The 22,480-nt window shown below is 39.7% G+C and overlaps 1 protein-coding gene across 1 annotated transcript in view; it reads left to right on the top strand.

Annotated features, from left to right (window-relative positions):
- Window positions 1-22,480, top strand: part of LOC115848124 (ATP-binding cassette sub-family A member 17-like) — a 65,376-nt gene that overhangs the window by 26,995 nt on the left and 15,901 nt on the right. Inside the window, 10 exon segments of the mRNA XM_070043719.1 lie at window positions 1,293-1,443; window positions 8,347-8,445; window positions 15,377-15,539; window positions 17,106-17,285; window positions 17,287-17,405; window positions 18,787-18,797; window positions 19,379-19,646; window positions 19,814-20,018; window positions 20,620-20,656; window positions 20,659-20,835. Of these exon segments, the coding sequence (XP_069899820.1) occupies window positions 1,293-1,443; window positions 8,347-8,445; window positions 15,377-15,539; window positions 17,106-17,285; window positions 17,287-17,405; window positions 18,787-18,797; window positions 19,379-19,646; window positions 19,814-20,018; window positions 20,620-20,656; window positions 20,659-20,835 (1,410 nt within the window).

Raw genomic sequence — 22,480 nt, 5'->3', positions numbered from 1 at the left:
CGCGGCATGTGGGATCTTCCTGGACCGGGGCACGAACCCGTGTCCCCTGCATCGGCAAGAGGACTCTCAACCACTGCGCCACCAGGGAAGCCCGGCAGCTCCATTCTTCTAGGTGCTTGGCCAGAACCTTGGGGGCTCCCTGATCCTCTGTCTCTCATAGCCCATAACTGATCCACCTGCAAACTCTAGTGAACTTGCTTTCCTCCCACCTCTACCACTTGTTAGCGTCCTGGTCCAGGCTGCCGTCCCTCTACCTGCATTATTGCAGTTGCTTCTAACCCACCCCTGGCCTCTGCCCATTTGTCAGAATGAGTGTGTCACTCTTCTGCTCAGTCCACCAATGACTTCCTGTCCCACTGAAAGGAAAAGGCAGAGTCTTGGGAGTGGCCCAAAGGCCTTGCTTTGCCTGGTCCTATTACCCTGACCACATTTCCTAAAGTTCTTCAGCTGCTTTGGTCTGCTCCTGCCTCATGGCCACCTTTCTTATCCAGCATACTGGGCCTGCTCCTTCCTCCGGGCCACATATTGTCATGGCTTCTCCTCTTCCTTAGGTCTTCAGTCCTTTTACAGATGTCACATTTTCAGTAAGGCCTTCCTTGTGACCCTGTTTAAAGTCACAATCCCCAATACTCTGTATCCCCTCCCCTGTTCATCTTTCGCCTTAGCACTTGTCACTAATATACTTTAAATTTTACTTATTTATCTTATTATCTGTCTCACATCCCTTTAATGAAAGCCCCTTGAGAGTAGGGATCTTTGACTATTTGGTCCACTGCTATGTGCTCAGTACCTAGAAGAGTGCCTGTCACATCATAAGAGCTCAGTGAATGTTTGTTGAATGAGTGCATTGCAAGCAGTGTAGTAACAAGTGTTACTAGTAATTTCTGAAAGAATGTTTAGAATACCATAAGGTATGTATCCTCAAAAACATAATTTAATTATGATAGAGGTATACTTGTTCTTAACCTTAATGTCCAAGGCCCCTACCTACTAAGTTTTCACTTCCCCACATTAGTTATCACTTAAAGAGAGTGTTGCCCTTAATACAACCCTCCTTTATTTTGCCTAGCATTGCTAAATGTGCTATTATCACCTCCCAACTATGGAGTAGAAGGTAAGACTCAAGAGTAGCATTATAGACCTTCAAAGGCAAGTTCACTGTGGTTTAAATTCAAGTCTGCAGGGCTCACCAGCTTCCCTGTCCTGTGGAGCTATCCTGTTCTAGGATATAGAATGCTAAATGTGACTGAAAAGGGTAAAACTGTTTCATGATCTTTTAAATGTTGTTTCAGGTGCAGGATATTATATGACTTTAGTGAAAAAACCTCACTGTAACATGGAGAAGATTTCTCATCTGATTTATCAACACACACCAAATGCAATTTTCCAGTCTAGCACTGGAGAAGAAATAACATTTATACTTCCTAAAGAGAGCGTGCACAAGTATGCCATACCTGAGACGTCTGGAGTAATTGTTTGCATGTACTGAGTGTACAGTTGTCTCTCCTATCCCTGTCCTCGCCAAGGGCACTGGAAGCTGTAATGGTCTGGATCCCTAGGCCTTTGGTATTTCCTAGAAAGACACCACACCCCAGCCAGAGTGCACTTGAAAATACAGGACTCTGATCATGTTTTCTTCTCCTTAAAAACCCTTGATGGTTCCCAGTTGCCTTCAGGTTAAAATCAAATTCTTTGAGATGGCTTTAGAGGGGCCCTTGATTGTGTGAACTCTAATTACATGCACCCAAGTAACTGAGCTCAGATGAAGATTTTACTTGATTTTCCTTTAAATTACAGTTGACCCTTGAACCACACAGGTTTGAACTGTGTGGGTCCACTTATACACAGATTTTTTCAATAAATAGGTTACTATGGTACTACACTATCCCCATTTGGTTAAATCTGTGGATGTGGAACATTTGGATATGGAAGGCTGACTATAAAGTTATAAGTGGATTTCTGATGTGGGGTGGGAGCAGAAGTCAGCCCTGTAATTATCTTAGACCTCAAATTGGTTCCCAACACTTCCCTCTCTCCCTCTCCTCAGTCCTCATGTTGCTTTCAGAGAGGAATCTTACCTTATACTTCATTGAGAAAATAAACACCATCCAACAAGAACTCTATTTTATCCCTGTCACAAACCTACAAACTTGCTTGCTTCAAGTACCCACCCACCTCACCTTCTCAAGTACCCACCCACCTCACCTTCTCAAGAGTTCACACAAGTACCCACCCACCTCACCTTCTCAAGAGTTCACTTGTTTGATAATTTCCTCTCTCATCTACATCACCAACTTCTCTCTCTTTGGGTCATTTCCATGAACATATTAGTGTGATCTGGAAAAACACTCTCTTGAGCCTACCTGTCTTTCCAGCCACCACTCCATGCCCTGCAACCCTGCACAATCAAAACTCTCTTAAAATGGGCTAAGCATGTTGCCTGCTTTATCTCATCACCCATGCATTACTTAGTCTACTTCACAGTGGCTTTCACACCCTTCCATCCAAACTGGAAAAATGCCTATTCAGATCTTCTGCCCATTTTAAAATCAGGTTGTTTTTTCTTTGATATTGAGTTGAATGAGCTGTTTATATATTTTGGATATTAACCCCTTATCAGTCATATACTATTTGCAAATATTTTTTCCCATTCAGTAGTTTATCTTTTTGTTTGTCAATAGTTTCCTTTGCTGTGCAAAAGCTTTTAAGTTTAATTAGGTCCCATTTGTTTATTTTTGCTTTTGTTTCCTTTGCCTTAGGAGACAGATCCAAAAATATATTGTTACGATTTATGTCAAAAAGTGTCCTGCCTATGTTTTCTTCTAGGAGTTTTATGACTTCTGGTCTTACATTTAGATCATTAATCTATTTTGAGTTTACTTTTGTATATGATGTGAGAAAATGTTCTAATTTCACTCTTTTACATGTAGTTGTCCAGTTTTCCCAGCACAACTTAATTAAGAGACTGTGTTTTCCCCATTGCCTATTCTTGCCTCCTTTGTTGTAAATTAATTGACCATAGGTGCATAGGTTTATTTCTGGGTTCTGTATTCTGTTTCATTGGTTTATTTGTCTGTTTTTGTGCCAGTACCATATTGTTTTGATTACTGTAGCTTTGCATGATACCTCCAGCTCTAGACTTCTTCCTAAAGATTGCTTTGGCTATTTGGGGCCTTTTGTGTTTCCATACAAATTTTAGACTTATTTGTTCTAGTTCTGTCAAAAATGTCATTGGTATTTTGATAGAGATTGCATTGAATCTGTAGATTGCCTTGGGTAGTGTGGTCATTTTAATAATAATAATTCTTCCAATCCATGAACACAGTATATCCACCACTTTGTGTTGTCTTGAATTTCTTTCATCAGTGTCTCATAGTTTTCCAAGTACAGGTCTTTTATCTCCCTAGGTAGGTTTATTCTTAGGTATTGTGTTCTTTTTTATGTGACAGTAAACGGGATTGTTTCCTTCATTTCTCTTTCTGATAATTTGTTGTAAGTGTATAGAAACACAGTAGATTTCTGTCTATTAATTTTGTATCCTGCAACTTTTACCAAATTCATTGATGAGTAGTTTTTTTTGTGGCATCTTGAGGATTTTCTATGTATAGTCATTTTCACAATATTGATTCTGCCTATCCAAGAACATGGTATATTTTTCCATCTGTTTGTGTCACCTTCGAATTCTTTCATCAGCATCTTATAGTTTTCTTAGTACAGGTCTTTTGACTCCTTAGGTAGGTTTATCCCCAAGTATTTTATTCTTTTGATGTGATGGTAAATGGGATTGTTTCTTTAATTTCTCTTTCAGATCTTTCGTTGTTAGTGTATAGAAATGCAACAGATTTCTGTGTATTAATTTTGTATCCTGCAACTTTACCAAATTCATTGATGAACTCTAGTAGTTTTCTGGTAGCATCTTTCGAATTTTTATGTACAGTATCATGTCATCTGCAAACAGTGACAGTTTTACTTCTTCCTTTCCAGTTTGGATTCCTTTTACTTCTTTTTCTTGTCTGATTGCTGTGGCCAGCACTTCTAATATTATGTTGAATGAAAGTGGTGAGAGTGGGCATCCTTGTCTTACTCCTGATCTGAGAGGAAGTGCTTTCAGCTTTTCGCTGTCAAGTATGATGTCAGCTGTGGGCTTATCATATATGGCCCTATTATGTTGATGAATGGTCCCTCTATATCCACGCTGTGGAGAGTTTTTATCATAAATGGATGTTGAATTTTGTCCAAAAGCTTTTTCTGCATCTATTGAGATGATCATATGGTTTTATTCTCTAGTTTGTTAATGTGGTGCATCACATTGATTGATTTGCCGATATTGAACCAACCTTGCATCCCTGGGATAAATCCCACTTGATCATGGTGTATGAACCTTTTAATGTGTTGTTGAATTCAGTTTGCTAATATTTTGTTGAGGATTTTTGCATCTATGTTCATTAGTGATATTGGCCTATAATTTTCTTTTTTTGTGCTGTATCTTTGTCTGGTTTTGGTATCAGGGCCTTGTAGATAGAGTTTGGAAGCATTACTTTCTCTGCAATTTTTTGGAATAGTTTGAGAAGAATTTTTCTTCTCTAAATGTTTGGTAGAATTCACCTGTGAAGACATCTGGTCCTGGACTTTTGTTTGTTGGGAGGTTTGTTTTGTTTTGTTTTGTTTTTTATTGATTCAATTTCATTACTGGTAATTGGTCTGTTCATATTTTCTATTTCTTCCTGTTTCAGTCTTGGGAGATTGTACATTTCTGTGAATTTGTCCATTTCTTCTAGGTTGTCCATGTTATTGGTGTATAACTGTTCATAGTAATGTCTTATATTCCTTTGTGTTTCTGTGGTGTCCATTGTAACTTCTCCTTTTTCATTTCTGATTTTATTGATTTGGGCCCTCTCTCTTATTTTCTTGATGAGTCTGGCTAAAGGCTTATCAATTTTTTTATCTTTTCAAAGAAACTGTTCTTAGTTTTATTGATTATTTTCTATTTTTTGTCTTTATTTCATTTATTTCTGCTCTAATATTTATGATTTATTTTCTTCTACTAACTTTGGGTTTGTTTATTTTTCTTCTTCTGGTTCCTTTAGGTGTAAGTTTAGATTGTTTATTTGAGATTTTTCTTGTTTCCTGAGGTAGGCTTGTATCACTATAAACTTCCCTCTAGAACTGCCTTTGCTGTATCATGTACATTTTGGATTATTGTGTTTTCATTTTCATTTGTCTCCAGGTATTTTTTAATTTCTTCTTTGATTTCTTCAGTGACTCATTCGTTGTTTAGTAGCATATTGTTTAGCCTCCAGGTGTTTGTGGTTTTTGCAGTTTTTTTCGTGTAGTTGATTTCTAGTCTCATAGTGTTTTGGTCAGAAAAGATGCTTGATATGATTTCAGTTTTCTTAAACTTACCGAGACTTGTTTTTTGGCCTGGCATTTGATCTATCCTGGAGAATATTCCATGTGAACTTGAAAAGAATGTGTACTCTGCTTCTTTTGGATGGAATGTTCCATATATATATATATATATATGTATGTATGTATATATATATATACACACACAGAGAAAGAGAGTCCATCTGGTGTAATGTGTCATTTAAGCCCAGAGTTTCCTTATTGATTTTCTGTCTGGATGGTCTGTTCATTGATGTAAGTGGGGAGTTAAAGTCCCCTAGTATTATTGTGTTACTATCAATGTCTCCCTTTATGTCTGTCAATATTTGCTTTATGTATTTAGGTGATCCTATATTGGGTGCATATATATTTACAATTGTTATATCTTCTTCTTGGATTGATCCCTTCATCATTATATAATGTACTTCTTTGTCTCTTGTTACTGTCTTCATTTTAAAGTCTATTTTGTCTGATACAAGTATTGCTACCCTGGCTTTCTTTTTATTTCCATTAGCATGGAATACCTTTTTCCATCCCCTCATTTTTAGTCTGTGTGTGTATTTAGATCTGAAGTCTCTAGTAGGCAATGTATAAATGGGTCTTGTTTTTGTATCCATTCAGCCACTCTGTCTTTTGATGGGAGTATTTAGACCATTTACATTGAAAGTAATTATTGATAGCTTTGTACTTATTGCCATTTGTTAATTGTTTGGGGGTTGTTTTGTAGTTCTTTTTTGTTTCTTTCTTCTTCTTTTGCTCTCTTTCCTTGTGATTTGATGACTATCTTTATTGTTCTATTTGGATTCCTTTCCCTTTTTTGTGAGTATATCTATTACAGATTTTAGGTTTGTGGTTACCATGAGGTTAATGTATAGCAAACTATATCTATATATCTATATCTATAATTTCAAGTTGCTGATCTCTTAAGTTGGAACGTATTTTAACAACCCTGCATTTTTACTTCCCCCCACCAATGTTTACTGTTTTTGACATCATATTTTACATCTTTTTGTTTTGTGTATCCCTTAACTACTTATTGTGGATATAGATGATTATACTACTTTTGTCTTTTAACCTTCCTAATAGCATTATAAGTGGTTGACTTAGTACCTTTACTGTATATTTGCCTTTACTAATGAGATTTTTCCTTTCATAATTTTCACATTTCTACTTGTGACCTTTTCTTTTTGCTTAGAGAAGTCCCTTTAACATTTCTTGTAAAGCTAGTTTTGTGGTGCTGAACTCTTTTAGCTTTTATTGTCTGTAACACTTTTGATCTCCCCATTAAATCTGAATGACAGCCTTTCTGGGTAGAGTATTATTGGTTGTAGGTTTTTCCCTTTCATCATTTTAAAAATATTGTGCCACTCCCTTCTAGCCTGCAGAGGTTCTGCTGAAAGTCACCTGATAGCCTTATGGGAGTCCCCTTTTACATAACTTGTTGCTTTTCCCTTGCTGCTTTTAATATTTTCTCTTTGTCTTTAATTTTTGCCATATTAACTACAATGTGTTTTGGTGTGGTCTTCTTTGGGTTGGTCCTGTTTGGGACTCTCTTACTTCCTGAACCTGAATATCTGTTTCCCTTCCCAGGTTAGGGAAGTTTTCAGCTATTATGTCTTCAAATATGTCCTCAGTCCCTTTATCTCTCTCTCTTTTCCTTCTGGGACCCCTGTAATGTGAATGTTAGTACACTTGATATTGTCTAAGAAGTCTCTTAAACTGTCCTCATTTTAAAAAATTCTTGTTTCTATTTCAGCTTGAGTGATTTCCATTACTCTGTCTTCCAGTTAGCTGATCCATTTTTCTGTATTGTTTAATCTACTGTTGATTCCTTCTAGTGTATTTTTTACTTCAATTATTGTATTCTTCAGCTCTGTTTGGTTCTTCTTCATATTTTCTAACCCCTTGTTAAACTTTTCACTGTGTTCACCCATATTTCTCCTGAATTCTTTGAGCATCTTTAGGATAATTACCTTGAACTCTTTATCAGTTAAGCGACTTCACTTAGTTCTGTTTCTGGGGTTTTATCTTGTTCCTTCATTTGAAAAATATTCTTCTGTCACCTCATTTTGCCTAATTCCAGCTGTTTTTATTTTTACGTTTTTGATAGATTGGTTACATTTCCTGATCTTGGAGAAGTGGCCTTAGGTAGGGGACATCACATCCTATGCATCCCAGCGGTGCATTCCTGTCTGGTCACCAGTGCTCTATGCTCTGCAGGTGTTTCCTATGTGAGCTATGTGTGCTCTTCTGTTGTGGCAGGCTGACTACTATGGGCAATCTAGTAGGTGTGGCTGACTTCCAGTCCAGTTGTTGCCAGGCTCCCACGGAAGTTATTTACCTTCTCAGCACTGTCCTCAGCGAGCTGTTGAGAGGATTCACAGAGTTAATAAATGGAAAAGGGCTTAGAATGGCCCCTGGCATTTAGTAAGCACTCCAAAAATAGTACTGTTATTTCTTCTTGCTCAAAATAAAAGAGATTAATTAATATTTACTTTGTATCTGCAATGTGCTAGATGTATGTTTGATTTATCCTTACAGAAAGTTTTTTTTTCTATTTTTTTTTTGCTGTATGCAGGCCTCTCACTGTTGCGGCCTCTCCCATTGTGGAGTACAGGCTCCGCACGCGCAGGCTCAATGGCCATGGCTCACGGGCCCAGCCGCTCTGCGGCATGTGGGATCCTCCCAGACCGGGGCACGAACCCGTGTCCCCTGCATCGGCAGGCGGACTTTCAACCACTGTGCCACCAGGGAAGCCCCTTACAGAAAGTTTTTGAAGTAAATGCTATTATGCTCATTGTTCAAGTTCAGAGGCATGAAGCAAGAGAGGGACCGAGTTGAGATTTGAACAAAAATATTCTAGACTCCATAGCCCATGCTTTTTCCTCTGTAGAAAGCCAATGGTGATAATGAGGGATTCACCTTCCACCTTTGAGGAATAAAACTGTTTTTCCATCCCAGGTTTGAATCTCTATTTACTGACTTGGAACTGAGGCAGGAAGAGCTGGGCATTGCCGGCTTTGGGGCCTCCGTCACCACTATGGAAGAAGTCGTCATTCGGTAAGCAAGTACAAAACTATAGACTCCAGGAATCTTAGGGTTGGAAGGGATCTTAAACATTGCCCTGTGCTTGAATCCTTTCTATAACATCCTCACTGAATGGTCTTCCAGCCTCTGACTGGTACTTCCAGTAATAGGGATATTGGTTAATGCAGAAAATATTGAATGTAATATCACCCAACAAACAAAATTTTAACATAAATTTCTAGGAATGAAAATAAAAAAAAATATTATACCAGTTGGGATACTTTTGATTGTAAGTAACAGATAACCCACACTCAGCTGGTTTATTAGGAAGGTTTATTATTTCATTTAAAAAGATTTCCCAAGTTAGGGCAGCTCTGAGATTGGCTGATTCATCCACCAAGCTATTTGAACGTAATGAAGCAGGGATGCTGGCTCAGTGCTAGGAAGGCTTTGAGGGGGCATTCCAGGTAAACTACCCAAGAGGCCACACTAGGCCATAAAGTGGCAAGAAGAACAGGTGAGTATTTTACCCAGTCTGGTAATATTTGTCTTCTAAATGGAATATGTAGGCTATTTACGAGTATTACTTATGATATATTAAAATTTATATCTATCATTTTATATTTTATACTAGTCCCGCTTAGTCTATATGGCTTATTCTCTCCCTTTTCTGGATTATTTTTTCTCACTCTATATTTTCCTCCCTACCCCACACTAACTGGAAACTATATATTCTTATTTTAGTGGTAAGCCTAGATATTGAGATACACATATGTAATTTATCAAAGTCTCAGGTGAATTAGTATCTTTCCTCTGCTTCTGGAAAATACTAAGACCTTGGAACACTTGAATTTTATTCACACACATTCCACCATCACCAACTTATATACTATTATTATATATTTTAATTCTCTTTTTTAACTCCACAAAACATTATTGTTGTTTGGGGAAGACAATGGTCATTTAAATTCATGTACATAGTTAGCTCTTTCTGTTTTCTCCTCGTGCTTCTCCAGTAACTTTCCTTCTGCCTGCAGTACATTCTGTACCACGTCCTTTACTGTTTTTATGCTGGTGCCAAACACTGTCAGTTATTTTGGTCTGGAAATGATTTTATTTCTCCCTGATTTTTGAAGGATATTTTCCTTGTCCATCCTTTTGCATTTATTCTAACTGTAGCCATATATTTTTGGTGTATTTCTTATAAACAGAATATAGCTGAAGTTTAAAAAAACATTAATTTGTCTATCTTTACTTTTTAAATAGAAGCTTTGGTCCTTTACAACTAAGAAAAATTCTAGTTCATTTGGTTTTGAATCTACCATGTTATTCAGTGTTTTCTATTTATCCCACCAATTCCATATTCTCTTATTTCCTTTCTGGTCTTTTGGATTGATTTAGTGGGTTTTTTTTTTTTTTTTACTTTATATTTTCTCCTCTGTTAGTTTAGAATTTGTAAGTTATTTTTCTGTTCTCTTGGTGGTTATCCTAAGATTACAATGTGCATTTTTAACTTATTAAAGTTTACAATAAACTAGTACATTTATCACATTCCAGACAATGCAAGGTACATAGCACACTTAAATTCCATTTATTCTACTTACAGAGATATGTGCTATTTCGTTCAACTATTGCAATTCTGTGTATTTTTAAAAACCCATAATACATTATTGTTTTTTGTGCAATCGGTATTCATTTAAATTTAGCACATATTTATAATCTCGCTTATATGTGGAATCTAGAAAAATGATACAGATGAACTTATTTGCAAAGTAGAAATAGAGACACAGAAATAGAGAACAAACCTATGGATACCGGTGGAGGAGGGGGGGTGGGATGAATTGGGAGACTGGGATTGACATATATACACTATTGATACTATGTATAAAATAGATAACTAATGAGAACCTACTGTATAGCACAGGGAACTCTACTCAATGCTCTGTGGTGACCTAAATGGGAAGGAAATCCAAAAAAGAAGGGATATATGTATATGTGTAGCTGATTCACTTTGCTGTACAGCAGAAACTAACACAGCATTGTAAAGCAGCTATACTCCAATAAAAATTAATTTAAAATAAATTTAGCACATATTTACCCTTTGCATTTTTCTTTAAACCTTCATTCACCCTTAAGCTTCCACCTAGAACTGTTTTCTTCCTGCCTAAACAATATCTATTTCCTTTAGCGCAGATTTTCTGGTGATAAAGTCTCAGAGTTTTTGTTTGCCTGAAAATATATTTTTGGCCTTCGTTTTTGAAGGAATTTTTCCTTGATATAGAATTTTACTTTAGCAGGGTTTTTTAAACACTTCTACAATGTAATTCTATTGTCTTCTTTTTAAAACAGATTTACTGAGGTATAATTTACATACTGTAACATTAATCATTAATTCATACCATGAAGTTTGATGGCTTTTAGTAAATTTACAGAGTTGTGTGACCGTAACCAAAATCCAATATTAGAACATTTTCATCACTCTGAAAAGATTTTTCATGTTCATTAGCAAACGTTCCTTGTTCCCAACTCTAGCCCAAGGCAACCACTAGTTTACTTTCTGTTTTTATATATTTACCTATTCTGGGCATTTCATAAGAATGGAATCATTTGGATTCATATGTAGAAAATCATATAGTATGTATTTTATGTCTGGCTTCTTTCACTTAGAAGAATTTTTGGAGGTTCATTCATGTTGTGGTGTTTATAATAAATACTTGTTCTTTTTTATTTCTGAATAGTACTCTATCATATGGATAGATCACTTTTGCTTATCCATTCCATTCTATTGTCTTCTGGCTTCCATTATGTCCACTGATATGTCAGCTGCCAGTATTATTATTATACTTTTAATGCGATCTGTCCTTTACCTCTGGCTGCTTTTTTTTTTTTTTTTTGGCGGTACACGGGCCTCTCACTGCTGCGGCCTCTCCCACTGTGGAGCACAGTCTCCGGATGTGCAGGCCCAGCAGCCATGGCCCACGGGCCCAGCCGCTCCGCGGCACGTGGGATCCTCCTGGACCGGGGCACAAACCCGCGTCCCCTGCATCGGCAGGCGGACTCTCGACCACTGCACCACCAGGGAAGCCCTCTGGCTGCTTTTAATATTGTTTTTTCTTTGTTTTAGGTTTTCAACATTTTTACAGTGATGTGCCTTTGTGTGGTTTTCTTTGTGTTCCTCTGCTTAGGATTTTTACCACTTTTCACAATGTGTTTCCTGATATTGGTCAGTTTTGGAAAATTCTCAACCAATCTCTCTTCTGATCTTTCCTGTCTTTCCACTCCTCCTGGGACTACTACTTATGCATGATTTTTCCCTTTCAGGTGCTCATGTCTGTTATACTCTCTTTTTGGCTTGTATTCATTATCTATTGCTGCATAACAAATTACCCTAAAACTTAGCAGCCTTGAAACAACAAACATTTATTACCTCACAGTTTCTGTGGGTCAGGAGTCCAGGAGCTGGTAGATAGGTGGTTCTGGCTGAGGGTCTCCTGGGAGGTGGTTGTAGTCAAGCTGTTAGCCAGCGCTGCAGTCTCCACTTCCAAGTTCACTCCTGTTGTTGCTGGCTGACCTCAGTTCCTTGGTATCTATTGGCCTCAGTTCTTCACCATGTGGGCCTCTTCCCAGGTTGCTGGAGTGACCTTGTGATATGGCAACTGGCTTCCCCCACAGTGAGTGATCAGAGAAAGAGAGAAAACGTGACCAAGATGGAAGCTACATTCATTTTGTAACCTAATCTTGGAAGTGACATTTTTATCACTTTCGCTATATTCTGTTCATTAGAAGTTAGTCACTAGGTCCAGCTCACAATCAAAGGGAGGACATTAGCACAAGCAACAGAAGGAAAATAAACAGGTAGAACTACATCAAAATAAAAAAGCTCTGCACAGCAAACAAAATGATCAACAAAATTAAAAGACAACCTACTGAATGGGAGAAAGTATTCGCAGACACTTATATGATAAGGGGTTTGTATCCAAAATATATAAAGAATTCATACAACTCAATAGCAAAAAAGAAAAAACAATCCAATTTTTAAATGGGCAAAGGGCCTGAATAGACTTTTTTTCCAAAGAATATATTCAGATGGCCAACAGATACATGAAAAGGTGTTCGACATCACTAATCATTAGGGAAATGCAAATCAAAACCACTATGAGATAACACCTCACACCTGTTAGAATGGCAGAGCGACTGGAGATAACAAGCTTTGGCCAGGATGTGGAGAAAAGGGAACCCTTGTGTTCTGTTGGTCGGAATGTAAAATGGTGCAGCCACTATAAACACTGATATTGAAGGTTCCTCAAAAAATTAAAAATAGAGGGACTTTCCTGGTGGCGCAGTGGTTAAGAATCCACCTGCCAATGCAGGGGACACAGGGTTGAGCCCTGGTCCAGGAAGATCCCACATGCCACGGAGCAACTAAGCCTGCACGCCACAACTACTGAGCCTGTGCTCTAGAGCCGATGAGCCACAACTACTGAGCCCACATGCCACAACTACTGAAGCCCATGTGCCTAGAGCCCGTGCTCCACAACAAGAGAAGCCACCGCAATAAGAAGCCCATACGCTGCAATGAAGAGTAGTCCCTGCTCGCCACAACTAGAGAAAGCCTGAGCGCAGCAACGAAGACCCAATGCAGCCAAAAATAAATAAATTAATTAAAAAAATAGAACTACCATATGATCCAACAATTCCACTTATGGGTATATATCTGAAGGAAATATACTCACTACCTCAAAGAGATATCTGCACCCCCATGTTCATTGCAGCATTATTTATAATGGCCAAGTTGTAGAAACAACCTAAGTGTCCATCAGCAGGGGAATGGATAAAGAAAATGTGATTGATAACACACACACACACACACACACACACACACACACACACACACACTATTTGGCCATAAAAAAAAAAAAAAAAGGAATCCTGACACTTGCAACAACATGGATAGGCCTTGAGGGCATTATGCTCAGTGAAATAAGTCAGACACAGAAAGACAAACACTGTATGATCTTACTTATATGTGGAATCTTAAAAAAAAAAAACACCTCATAGAAACACAGAACAGATTTGTGGTTGCCAGAGGTTGGAGGTAGGGGTGGGGGAATTGGGTGAAGGTGGTCAAAAGTTCTAACCCTCTAATCACTTGTTTTTTTTTCCCATGGCAACCAACCCCCATCCTTTGGTGCTTTCCAAAAGTCACCCATTAAGATAACAAAAGACACTTTTATGGCTCTCATCACTTAGAAATTTATAAGGATTTTAGGCGCTCTATTCCAGAACCAGGACAAAGATCAAATACATATTTCTTATTATCAATCACAATAATCACAAAAGGTAATAATAAAAGGTAATAATAAAAACTTCATTTCCTCATGATTTGGCTACATTTTACTATTATCAGTGCTCTTGAGGTTATTTTTACATCTACTTACATCTGTATGATGGAAATGTTATGTTGATAATTTGAAATCAATCATGGTGAGAGTATTTACAACATGGAAATTGATAAACACTATAAATTGGGGTTTAATTTATTGCTTTGATTGTCTAGATTAAAAAAGTAACAACTGAGAAAATGTTAATAGTGTGAATTAAGCTTAAAAGTATGTCATATCTGAAGCAATTTCATTAAGAATAGAATTTGAGGAAATACTCTTCCAGTATTAAAAAAATGTTACTCAATCCAACAAAAATGTTGCTCACCTCATGGATGAATGAGTGAAGTTCTGACATACATCTTTGTTGTTTCACTTTTATCTTAATCATTAATGTTACTTAAACCATCAACCAATGTTCTTGTCAGAACTACAGAGAACCACACACTACTGCCTCCCGCCCACAGCCACATAAGGGCACCACCCTGAGAGCTTACCCTCCTGCCCCAGTCCAGCCTTCAGACAACTGCAGCCTGGCCAATAGCTTGACTACAGCCTCAGGAGAGACCTTGAGACAGAACCACCCAGCTGAGCCACTCCTAAATTCCTGACCCACAGGAACTGCGTGAGATCATAAACGCTTACTGTTGTTTTAAGATGCTAGGACCTCCCTGGTGGTCCAGTGGTTAAGACTCCATGCCCCCAGTGCAAGGGGAGTGGGTTCAATCTCTGGTCAGGGAACTAAGATTGCACAAGCTGTGTGGCAAGGCCAAAAGATTTTAAAATAAATAAATAAATAAATATGCTAAATTTTGGGATAATCTGTGTCACAGCAATAAATAACAATTAATTCACTGTCTTTTGCAGAACTGTACTAGAGGGAAAATGAGTCACCGGTTTACTGGATTATTTTGTTGTGACAAATTCCCAGCAGTAGAATAACTGGCCCAAAGACTATGAATAAAAATATGTTTCTTGACCTAACAGTTTGCTGCCAACAATGAATACATCTTTTTGCCTTGTTGTGTGTGTGTGGTGGGGGGGGTGGGGGGCAAACTTTTTCTTAAAGGGCCAGATAGTAAGTACTTCAGGCTATGTAGGTTTAGTGGCATAATCAAGGGTATTACGTAAGTCACTTAGATAACCATCTAAACATGTAACCATTTAAAAATGTAAAATCCTTTCTGAGCTGGATTTGGCCTACTGACCATAGTTTACAAACCCCTGTCCTAGAGCGTCAGCAATGCTGCATTTTATAATTTATAGTTTTGCTCATAAAATAGATATTAGTGATATTTTTGTTTTAGTTTGTATGTGGTATCTTTTAAGGAAAATAATGAAATCTATTTATGCTAGTGTTGCCTCAGTTAATTCAGTTCTTATTTAGTGCCTATTTAAGAATTTTCTAGCCAGTATATACTTGCTAGCAGTATGGAATCTTGGTGCAGCTCTTTTTTCTCTCATTATTGTCCTAACTTATTTTTTTTATATCTTACACAACTTTCATTCTTTAAATCCAAACAAAATGAAATGTGTTGTGATTTTGAGAATTTTTATTTCTTTTTGTTTCTGGTTTGGTTTAGGGTTAGTAAGTTGGTAGATTCCAGTATAGATATACAAATCATCAAGCTTCCCTCCTTCCATTCTCACCCTCTGGTTAGCAGAGTTCCTGTTAATAGAATTAAATGTCTTCATTCAAGGATTTTCTCAATACAGTCCAGCCTACCAATCCAACCAAACACTGGGGTGAGCAAATATTTCAAATGTATGCAAGAAAGCAGATTTTTATTTCAGTCTTGGAATCATGATATTATTCTGTCAAGAAGTATATATCAACCTTTAATAGGGGCTTAAGAAAAAATGTGCAGATTTTAGGCCTAAAAGATTGGCTCTGCTGGGTTTCAGCAGTACCATGCTCTTTGCTCCACTTCAAAGTCAGAATGCTGGTGTTTTCTGACTAGGATCAACACAATGGAAGGGAGTATCAGAAAAGATCTAGAAAAAGTCGTGGCCATTCCTTTCACCAGGAAGAAGAAAGAATAAAAGCATTAAATCTACTGGCCAAAACCCATACTTAATCTTTCTTTTTAATTTTTCACTGTGAAACAGATCATGTATTGTACCACCTGGAATTTAAATTTTTAAAAATATATTCTTATGAAGTACATGGACATTCTTTTAATGCTTAAAAAAAGAATATTGATATGCGTTTTATATAGTGGTCTTGATTTAGCTATCTATAAGGTATGTTGCAAAATAATGAGACTGGTTTTCGTGGGTTAGTGAAGAGATTAATCTCACTGTTTCATAGTCTTAAATCACCTATTCAAGGGGAAGCTACCATTCATGGAGCCTCCAAGTTGGAAAGGGTCTTGGGGGTCATCTAGGCCAGTGCCTGTCTTATACAGAAGGCTCTTCTCCAACCCCCAGGAAGGATCTATCCGGCCTCTACTTGGCCAGGCTTTGCTTTAGCAAACAGTTCTGGAACCTTCCCAGGAAGTATTTCTCAGAGCACCACCTCTGATGAGTTATTAGCAGTGCCTTTTAATGAATGTTTGAGGGGAAAGGAGCTTCCATCATGTCAAATGTGGGAAACTTGGGGGGTGCTTGGTAGAGACTTTCAGGGATTTTTTGGTATTTTGAGAACAAGGAACACTGGCACCTGAGGCTTGAAGGCCCCGCTGCCTGCCCCAGCTAGTGCAGCACTACAGACAAGTTGGGTGGGAGCATATGCAGTGCCCACCTCCACAGTCTGCTGCCTCTGGGCCCAGCACTGGATCTTGGGATCTCAGTGCACACGACTACACACTTTGACATTTACTGTCAACGCCACAGGGACATCTCTGTGCGTGTCCTGCATACTTACACAAGTATACCTGTAGGATACATTACTAGAAGTAAAATTTCTAGATTAAAGACTGTGTGAATATCAAATTAATTTTATTCATTCAGCTAATTTGTTTTCTAAAAAGAGTTATACCAAATTAAAATGCCAGCAATGGAATTTTCCTCATATCCTCATCAACTTAAAATTTTTGCCAATCTGGCAGGTAAAAAACAATTGTATCATGTTTATATTTGGTATCTGTTTAGGCTACTCTTCCAGACTCTTTCCAATCTGTGCCTTCTTTTTCTGCCATTAAATGTTAATCAAATAATTAAGTCAAAGAATTTTAATCTGAAGCAATTTTTAACATCATCAAAATGTTAGACACAATATGGAGAATACAATTGGGCGTGAGCCACGTAACTGCCTGCCAGCTTCTACCTGTGACTATGTTAATGTTGTTTCCCCCTTTTTTTAAATTGTAGTTCAGCCTTCTCTGCCAACAGTTCTATGCCATGTTCTTGAAAAGGGCTACATATTCTTGGTGCAACTCGATGATGATGCTGTCAATACAGATCCTGGTACCTCTGGTGATCCTTATGGTCAGCCTCTCATTCCTCAACTTCAGTACAAGCATGGAAAATGTCCCATTGGAGTTGACCCTAAAAAACATATGGTCAAACTATTGTTCCATTCTTTATTTCTCTGAAATCCAGGCTGGGTCCTCAGCTTTCAGAACATTTTACAGATATGCTCATGGCTGAAGAACAGATTCCTCTGCAGCTGCTAAGTAAGTACCAGGCCCAGGAAAACAGGGCAGGAAACAGGCCCATTGCTCCTTGTAGTGAAGCCATGTGCTTCCAGGCCACGTGATGCTCCCTGAAGTCAGAGTGAATAGCTAGAAGTCTCAGAAAAACATCTTTCAAAAATCAAACGACAGGAAAGGGAGAGTTCCTAGAAATGAGACCAAGTTGTGTCTTTCTAGGGACTAAAGCATGTCCAAAAATGAAACTGATAAATTTTCTGTTACATTCGAATGTATTAAGAAGAGATTTACACTCCCTCCCACAAAGGGAGTTTGTGGATGACTTAGTGATAGATGTAGAGAAAACTAAGCAAATGAGAAAAGGAGAACGTTATTAACTTCAGAGGGGGAAAGTTGTACAAAAAAAGAAACATGTCATAATATACTGCTTGGTTCAGCTGTGAATAATTTTTACTTTGTCATAGTAACATCAAAACTGACTATTGATTGAACCGAATTTATGATACAACTCTAGGGGGAGGAGAGGGGAGGGGAAGGCCATAGGGGGCAGGGATAGTCATAAAAGAACAAAGTCCTTGCATCCAAGATAGGATGTCAATAGAGAGATGGACTATTTAGCAATCCAGAGAAACATGAACTAAAAGATTTCAAAGTGGTTGCCTCTGGTGAGCAGGTACCAGGGATGGTGATGGGTAGGCCATGGCACTGCCATTTCTCATTATAAGTTTTATATAATTATTTGATTTTAAAAATTATATTCATGTGATATTTTAATTTAAAATAAAAATTTTAAGCATTTTTTTTACTAAAGTAAAGAGACCAAATGCAGAAGATGATGTAGCAAAGTGGTTGGGATTACAGTGACCTACCTCTCCAAACCTTGGTTTCCTCTCCTGCAAAATGGAAAGAATAATAAACCTTGCCTCACATTGTCATCGGAGGATTCCATGAGAGAGTGCCTATCGTGAGCTTTGCACACTGTTAACACTGGCACTCAGTAACCTTCAGCCACTGGTACAATTATCATTATTGTGGGTATTTTGGGGTTTTTTTTCAATTATCATTATTGTTGTTGCTGTGATTGAAGGTCCCTTCCAGCACTAAAAATTCCAGAATTCTAAGTGGGTCATATATTTCGCCTGGCACTGTGTGCTGGAAGTCCAGTGATGAACAGTATTATTACCAGCCCTTGATGAGCTTCTAGCCCAGAGATCATATGGATAAGTGACAGTAGTTACAATACAAAGGAACCGTAAGTGATGATCTCAGAGACATGTCTCAGCCTTGGAGGGCCAGAGGATGCTCCAGAGTTAGGAGCCTAAGGTGTGAATAGGTACTGATCCACAGCAGGGGAATGTAACCCAAAGAACATTCCAAACCATGAGAAGAGCATTTGTAAGCATGGGGAACGGTGAGTCCTTAGGCATGGCTAGAACTTCAAGACAGGAAGCGGAGTCTGGATAACAGTTGGGCACTGTAGGTCGTGTGCAGGAGGTTAGCTTTATCCCGAGAGCAGGGGGGAGTCACTTGAAATTGTTGGGTAGGGTGTGTGTGATCAGACATGTCCTTTCACATGAGACTGGAGGGACTGGATAGGAGGCAAGGAGCTCTGTTAGAGCCACACAGTCCAGGCAAAGGTGGTGGGGCCTGGGCTGCGTCAAGGCCGTGGGGAGGAGGGGAGTAGACAGAGCTGAGATTTAAAAGATGACTAGACAAGACTTTTTTATACTGCTCCAGTCAATGAAAGGAAAACTTTCTTGATGCCCTGGGGTCATGGGGCTTGGACAGGAGGCAGCCCTGTGGGCAAAGGGGATCACTGGAATTCAGAGCACGGCCATGTCAGGAGGAGCCCACTTTCGGATGTGGGCGGGGGTTAGTGATGAGATAGATACCCAGGAGGAGCAGCGGTTGGGGGAGGCCAAAGGCGAATCCTCTCTGCCTCACTGGACCTGGTGTGATGCTCTCGGATGGTCTGCTCTCTTCTACGTTCAGTAGAGCCATTCCTCCTGAAAAAGTTAGAGGAGGAGCCCGAGGTCTTTGATCAGAACTACCTAGTGGCAGCTTCCTTTGAAGACGTGGGGAACCACACCATAGTGACAGCGCTGTTCAACAACCAGGCATACCATTCCACTGCCCTGGCGCTGGCACTGGTGGACAATGTCCCCTTCAAGTTGCTTTCTGGTGCCAGGGCTTCAATAACGGTATTCAACCACCCTCAACCTCAGTCAAACAAGGAGACCTCGGAGAATATCTTGTACGAGTATGTACGACTTTCCTTCCCTCCTCAGTGCTTCTCCCTTTACCACCTACTTCTTCCTTTTTTTAATTTTGTTTTGTTTTAATCACAAATTGTTATTTTGGAGTATGGTTGCTGTGAGCAGTTCTACTTAAATGGCTACCTTTCTCCTTATATCCTGTCTTTTACAGGGGTCCTAAAGGACATTATCTTGTTATCAACTTACTTTTTGGAATGGCTTTCCTGTCTAGCTCTTTCTCCATCTTGACAGTCAAAGAGAGATGCATCAAGACCAAGCAGGTCCAGTTCATCAGTGGCGTTTATGTGACTACTTTCTGGCTCTCCGCTCTGCTGTGGGACCTCATCTCCTTCCTCATCCCCACTCTGCTGCTGCTGGTGAGCTGCATGGTGCTGAGGCCTTTCCCCTGCACATCACAGGGGGCTTGCCTTGGGGACCCTGTGAAGAACCAGAACCCTACCTGAAGTCCAGGCTGGCAGCTAAGCCCCTGATTGGCCACACAGGGTGTGAAAGCACCTTCATTGCTGACCCTCAGTAAAACATGATTTCAGTCCCAGTATCATAAGGAGCAGAGGGGCCAGCTCTAGGGTCTCTAATTTGTGGCTTCCCCACAACTGCTGCCTCAAGCTAGTAAATGACAGTGCCTTGGGGACAGTGCCCAGAAATAGCTCACCAGGGCACTGAGGGTTGCAAGTCTTTGGTGGTGACTGAGTTGTGCAGCTTGAGGTTCCCTGGTCATTTGTGCAGAATGGATCACGTCCTCCTTTGTTCTGCCTCTGAGCCCCTGATCTCACTGCACTGATTTCCAGGGGCAGAGCCAGCTGTCTCTGCACTGCCGGATGAGTAAGGGGAGTTGCCGATGTAGTACTGCTAACACCCTATTTACTTTATTTTTAAAATTAAGATTATCATATCCTTTCTCTAATGCTTAGGACTGACTCTTAGTGACTTTTCCAAATTCTACCCCGCTTTCCAAAGGTGGTGTTTTTGTACTATGATGAAGAAGCTTTTACACACCAGAAAACATCCCTGCTGTTGTCTTGATGCTAACGCTCTATGCCTCTATCATCCCCTTCATCTACCTGACCAGCTTCTGCTTTGACAATGCGGGTAGCGCCTGTGTTAAGCTCATCATCACGCTCACCTTTTTGATCATCGACCCCCTTGTTCTCGTCTCAGTCACAAGTGAAAAAGGTGAGGACCGTTACGGCTACACATCACACATCTTTAACTTTCCCTCCAGCAGCCACAGAAGTTGTACCCATGAAAACGTGTGTCTGCCAGGGGCCTGTGTGAGGCTCTTCTCAGCAGCTGTCAATGGAAGAGCCCCAAACTGTCAACGTCCCAAACATGCATCTCCAGGAGGACAGTGACACACAGTGGTTATATTCATCAGCAGAGTATGCTCAGCAGCAAAGAGGGAATAGATGCTCACCACGTGCAGCAGTGCAAACAAACATCAAAACAGGGTGCTACGTGGAAGAGGCACACTCTGAGCCAGAAAAGCGTTTGGCTCAGAGCTGGGGGGAGGGGGTCCACCACATGGAGACCTTAGGGAACTTTCTGGAGTGTTGGAAACACTCTGTATCTTGATCCAGGTGTTGGTTACATGGACATAAATATTTGTCAAAATTCATCAAACTGTCCACTTATGATCATGCATTTCACTGAAATAAATTATTCCTCAGTTTAAAAGAAAGTAATAGGGCTTCTCTGGTGGTGCAGTGGTTGAGAGTCCACCTGCCGATGCAGGGGACACGGGCTCGTGCCCCGGTCTGGGAAGATCCCACATGCCGCGGAGCCGCTGGGCCCGTGAGCCATGGCCGCTGTGCCTGTGCGTCCAGAGCCTGTGCTCCGCAACTGGAGAGGCCACAACAGTGAGAGGCCCGCGTACCACACACACACACAAAAAAAAGGTAATAATAAGCCAGGGTTGGATGAAGGCTGCTTGGTGACGTGCAATTAGAGTCAAAGAAACTGAGGGGTAAGCCATCTTCACACCACATCCTTTAAAACCGACGTCTTCATGTCTGTGCTGCCGTCTCTCTCTGGGTCAGATATCCATGATCATATTTTACCTCTGTAAGGCTTTTTTTCATTTGTTTTTATGCTGACCACCTCCTTCAAATTGACTTTGGGGTTTTGTTCATTTCTTTCTTTTAATTTAAAAATATGTTAACAGCTTCTTCTGCTTTCATCTTGGGAGTCATTCTGTCTCTTAAAGGACGTGTGTGTATTCTCTATTTTGAATTTATTTTACTAGTTTAACTCTCAGAGTTTGTGGTGCCTTTTCCAGTTCTCATACATACCACCTGTGGAATTTCAGAGATGGAATTATTTTCATCTGAGAGGATCATAAAAGTGACAGTGTTTTGACTTTATGATTGAAATAGAACAAAAAGCACACTGCAGGCAGAGGAAAGGGGATACACAAAGGCCTGTCCTGAGGGAAGCCAAATCCAGCAGTTCTCAGCTGTAAACTCCATCTGAGATTCACTGATCAGCACTTAAAGACATCCTGCATGATTCCGACACAGGTGGTACAGGGAATCACTCTGAGAAATGTTTGCCCTAATCTCCAGGGAGAATCTAAGGATTCCTCCCTTTCTCCTCTTCTCTGTCGCTCAACCCACCCGAGAGGGACAGGCACCTGAAAGTCCAAGGACACTGAGGGCCCTGATGGGAGCAGAGCTTTTAGAGAAGATGACCAAGCTAGCACCTGACTCTCTGGACATTCTCTCTGGATCCTTTGGCCTTGCTGGGATCTGTTTCTTCTTAGATTCCTTCATACTATTTCTTCTCTTCCCTCCAATGCAGCAATACAGGGACCAAGGCACTT

This window comes from Globicephala melas, chromosome 15 (assembly GCF_963455315.2).
Source record: "Globicephala melas chromosome 15, mGloMel1.2, whole genome shotgun sequence".
Lineage (NCBI taxonomy): Eukaryota > Metazoa > Chordata > Mammalia > Artiodactyla > Delphinidae > Globicephala > Globicephala melas.
This window is presented reverse-complemented; position numbering and strand designations above follow the sequence as displayed.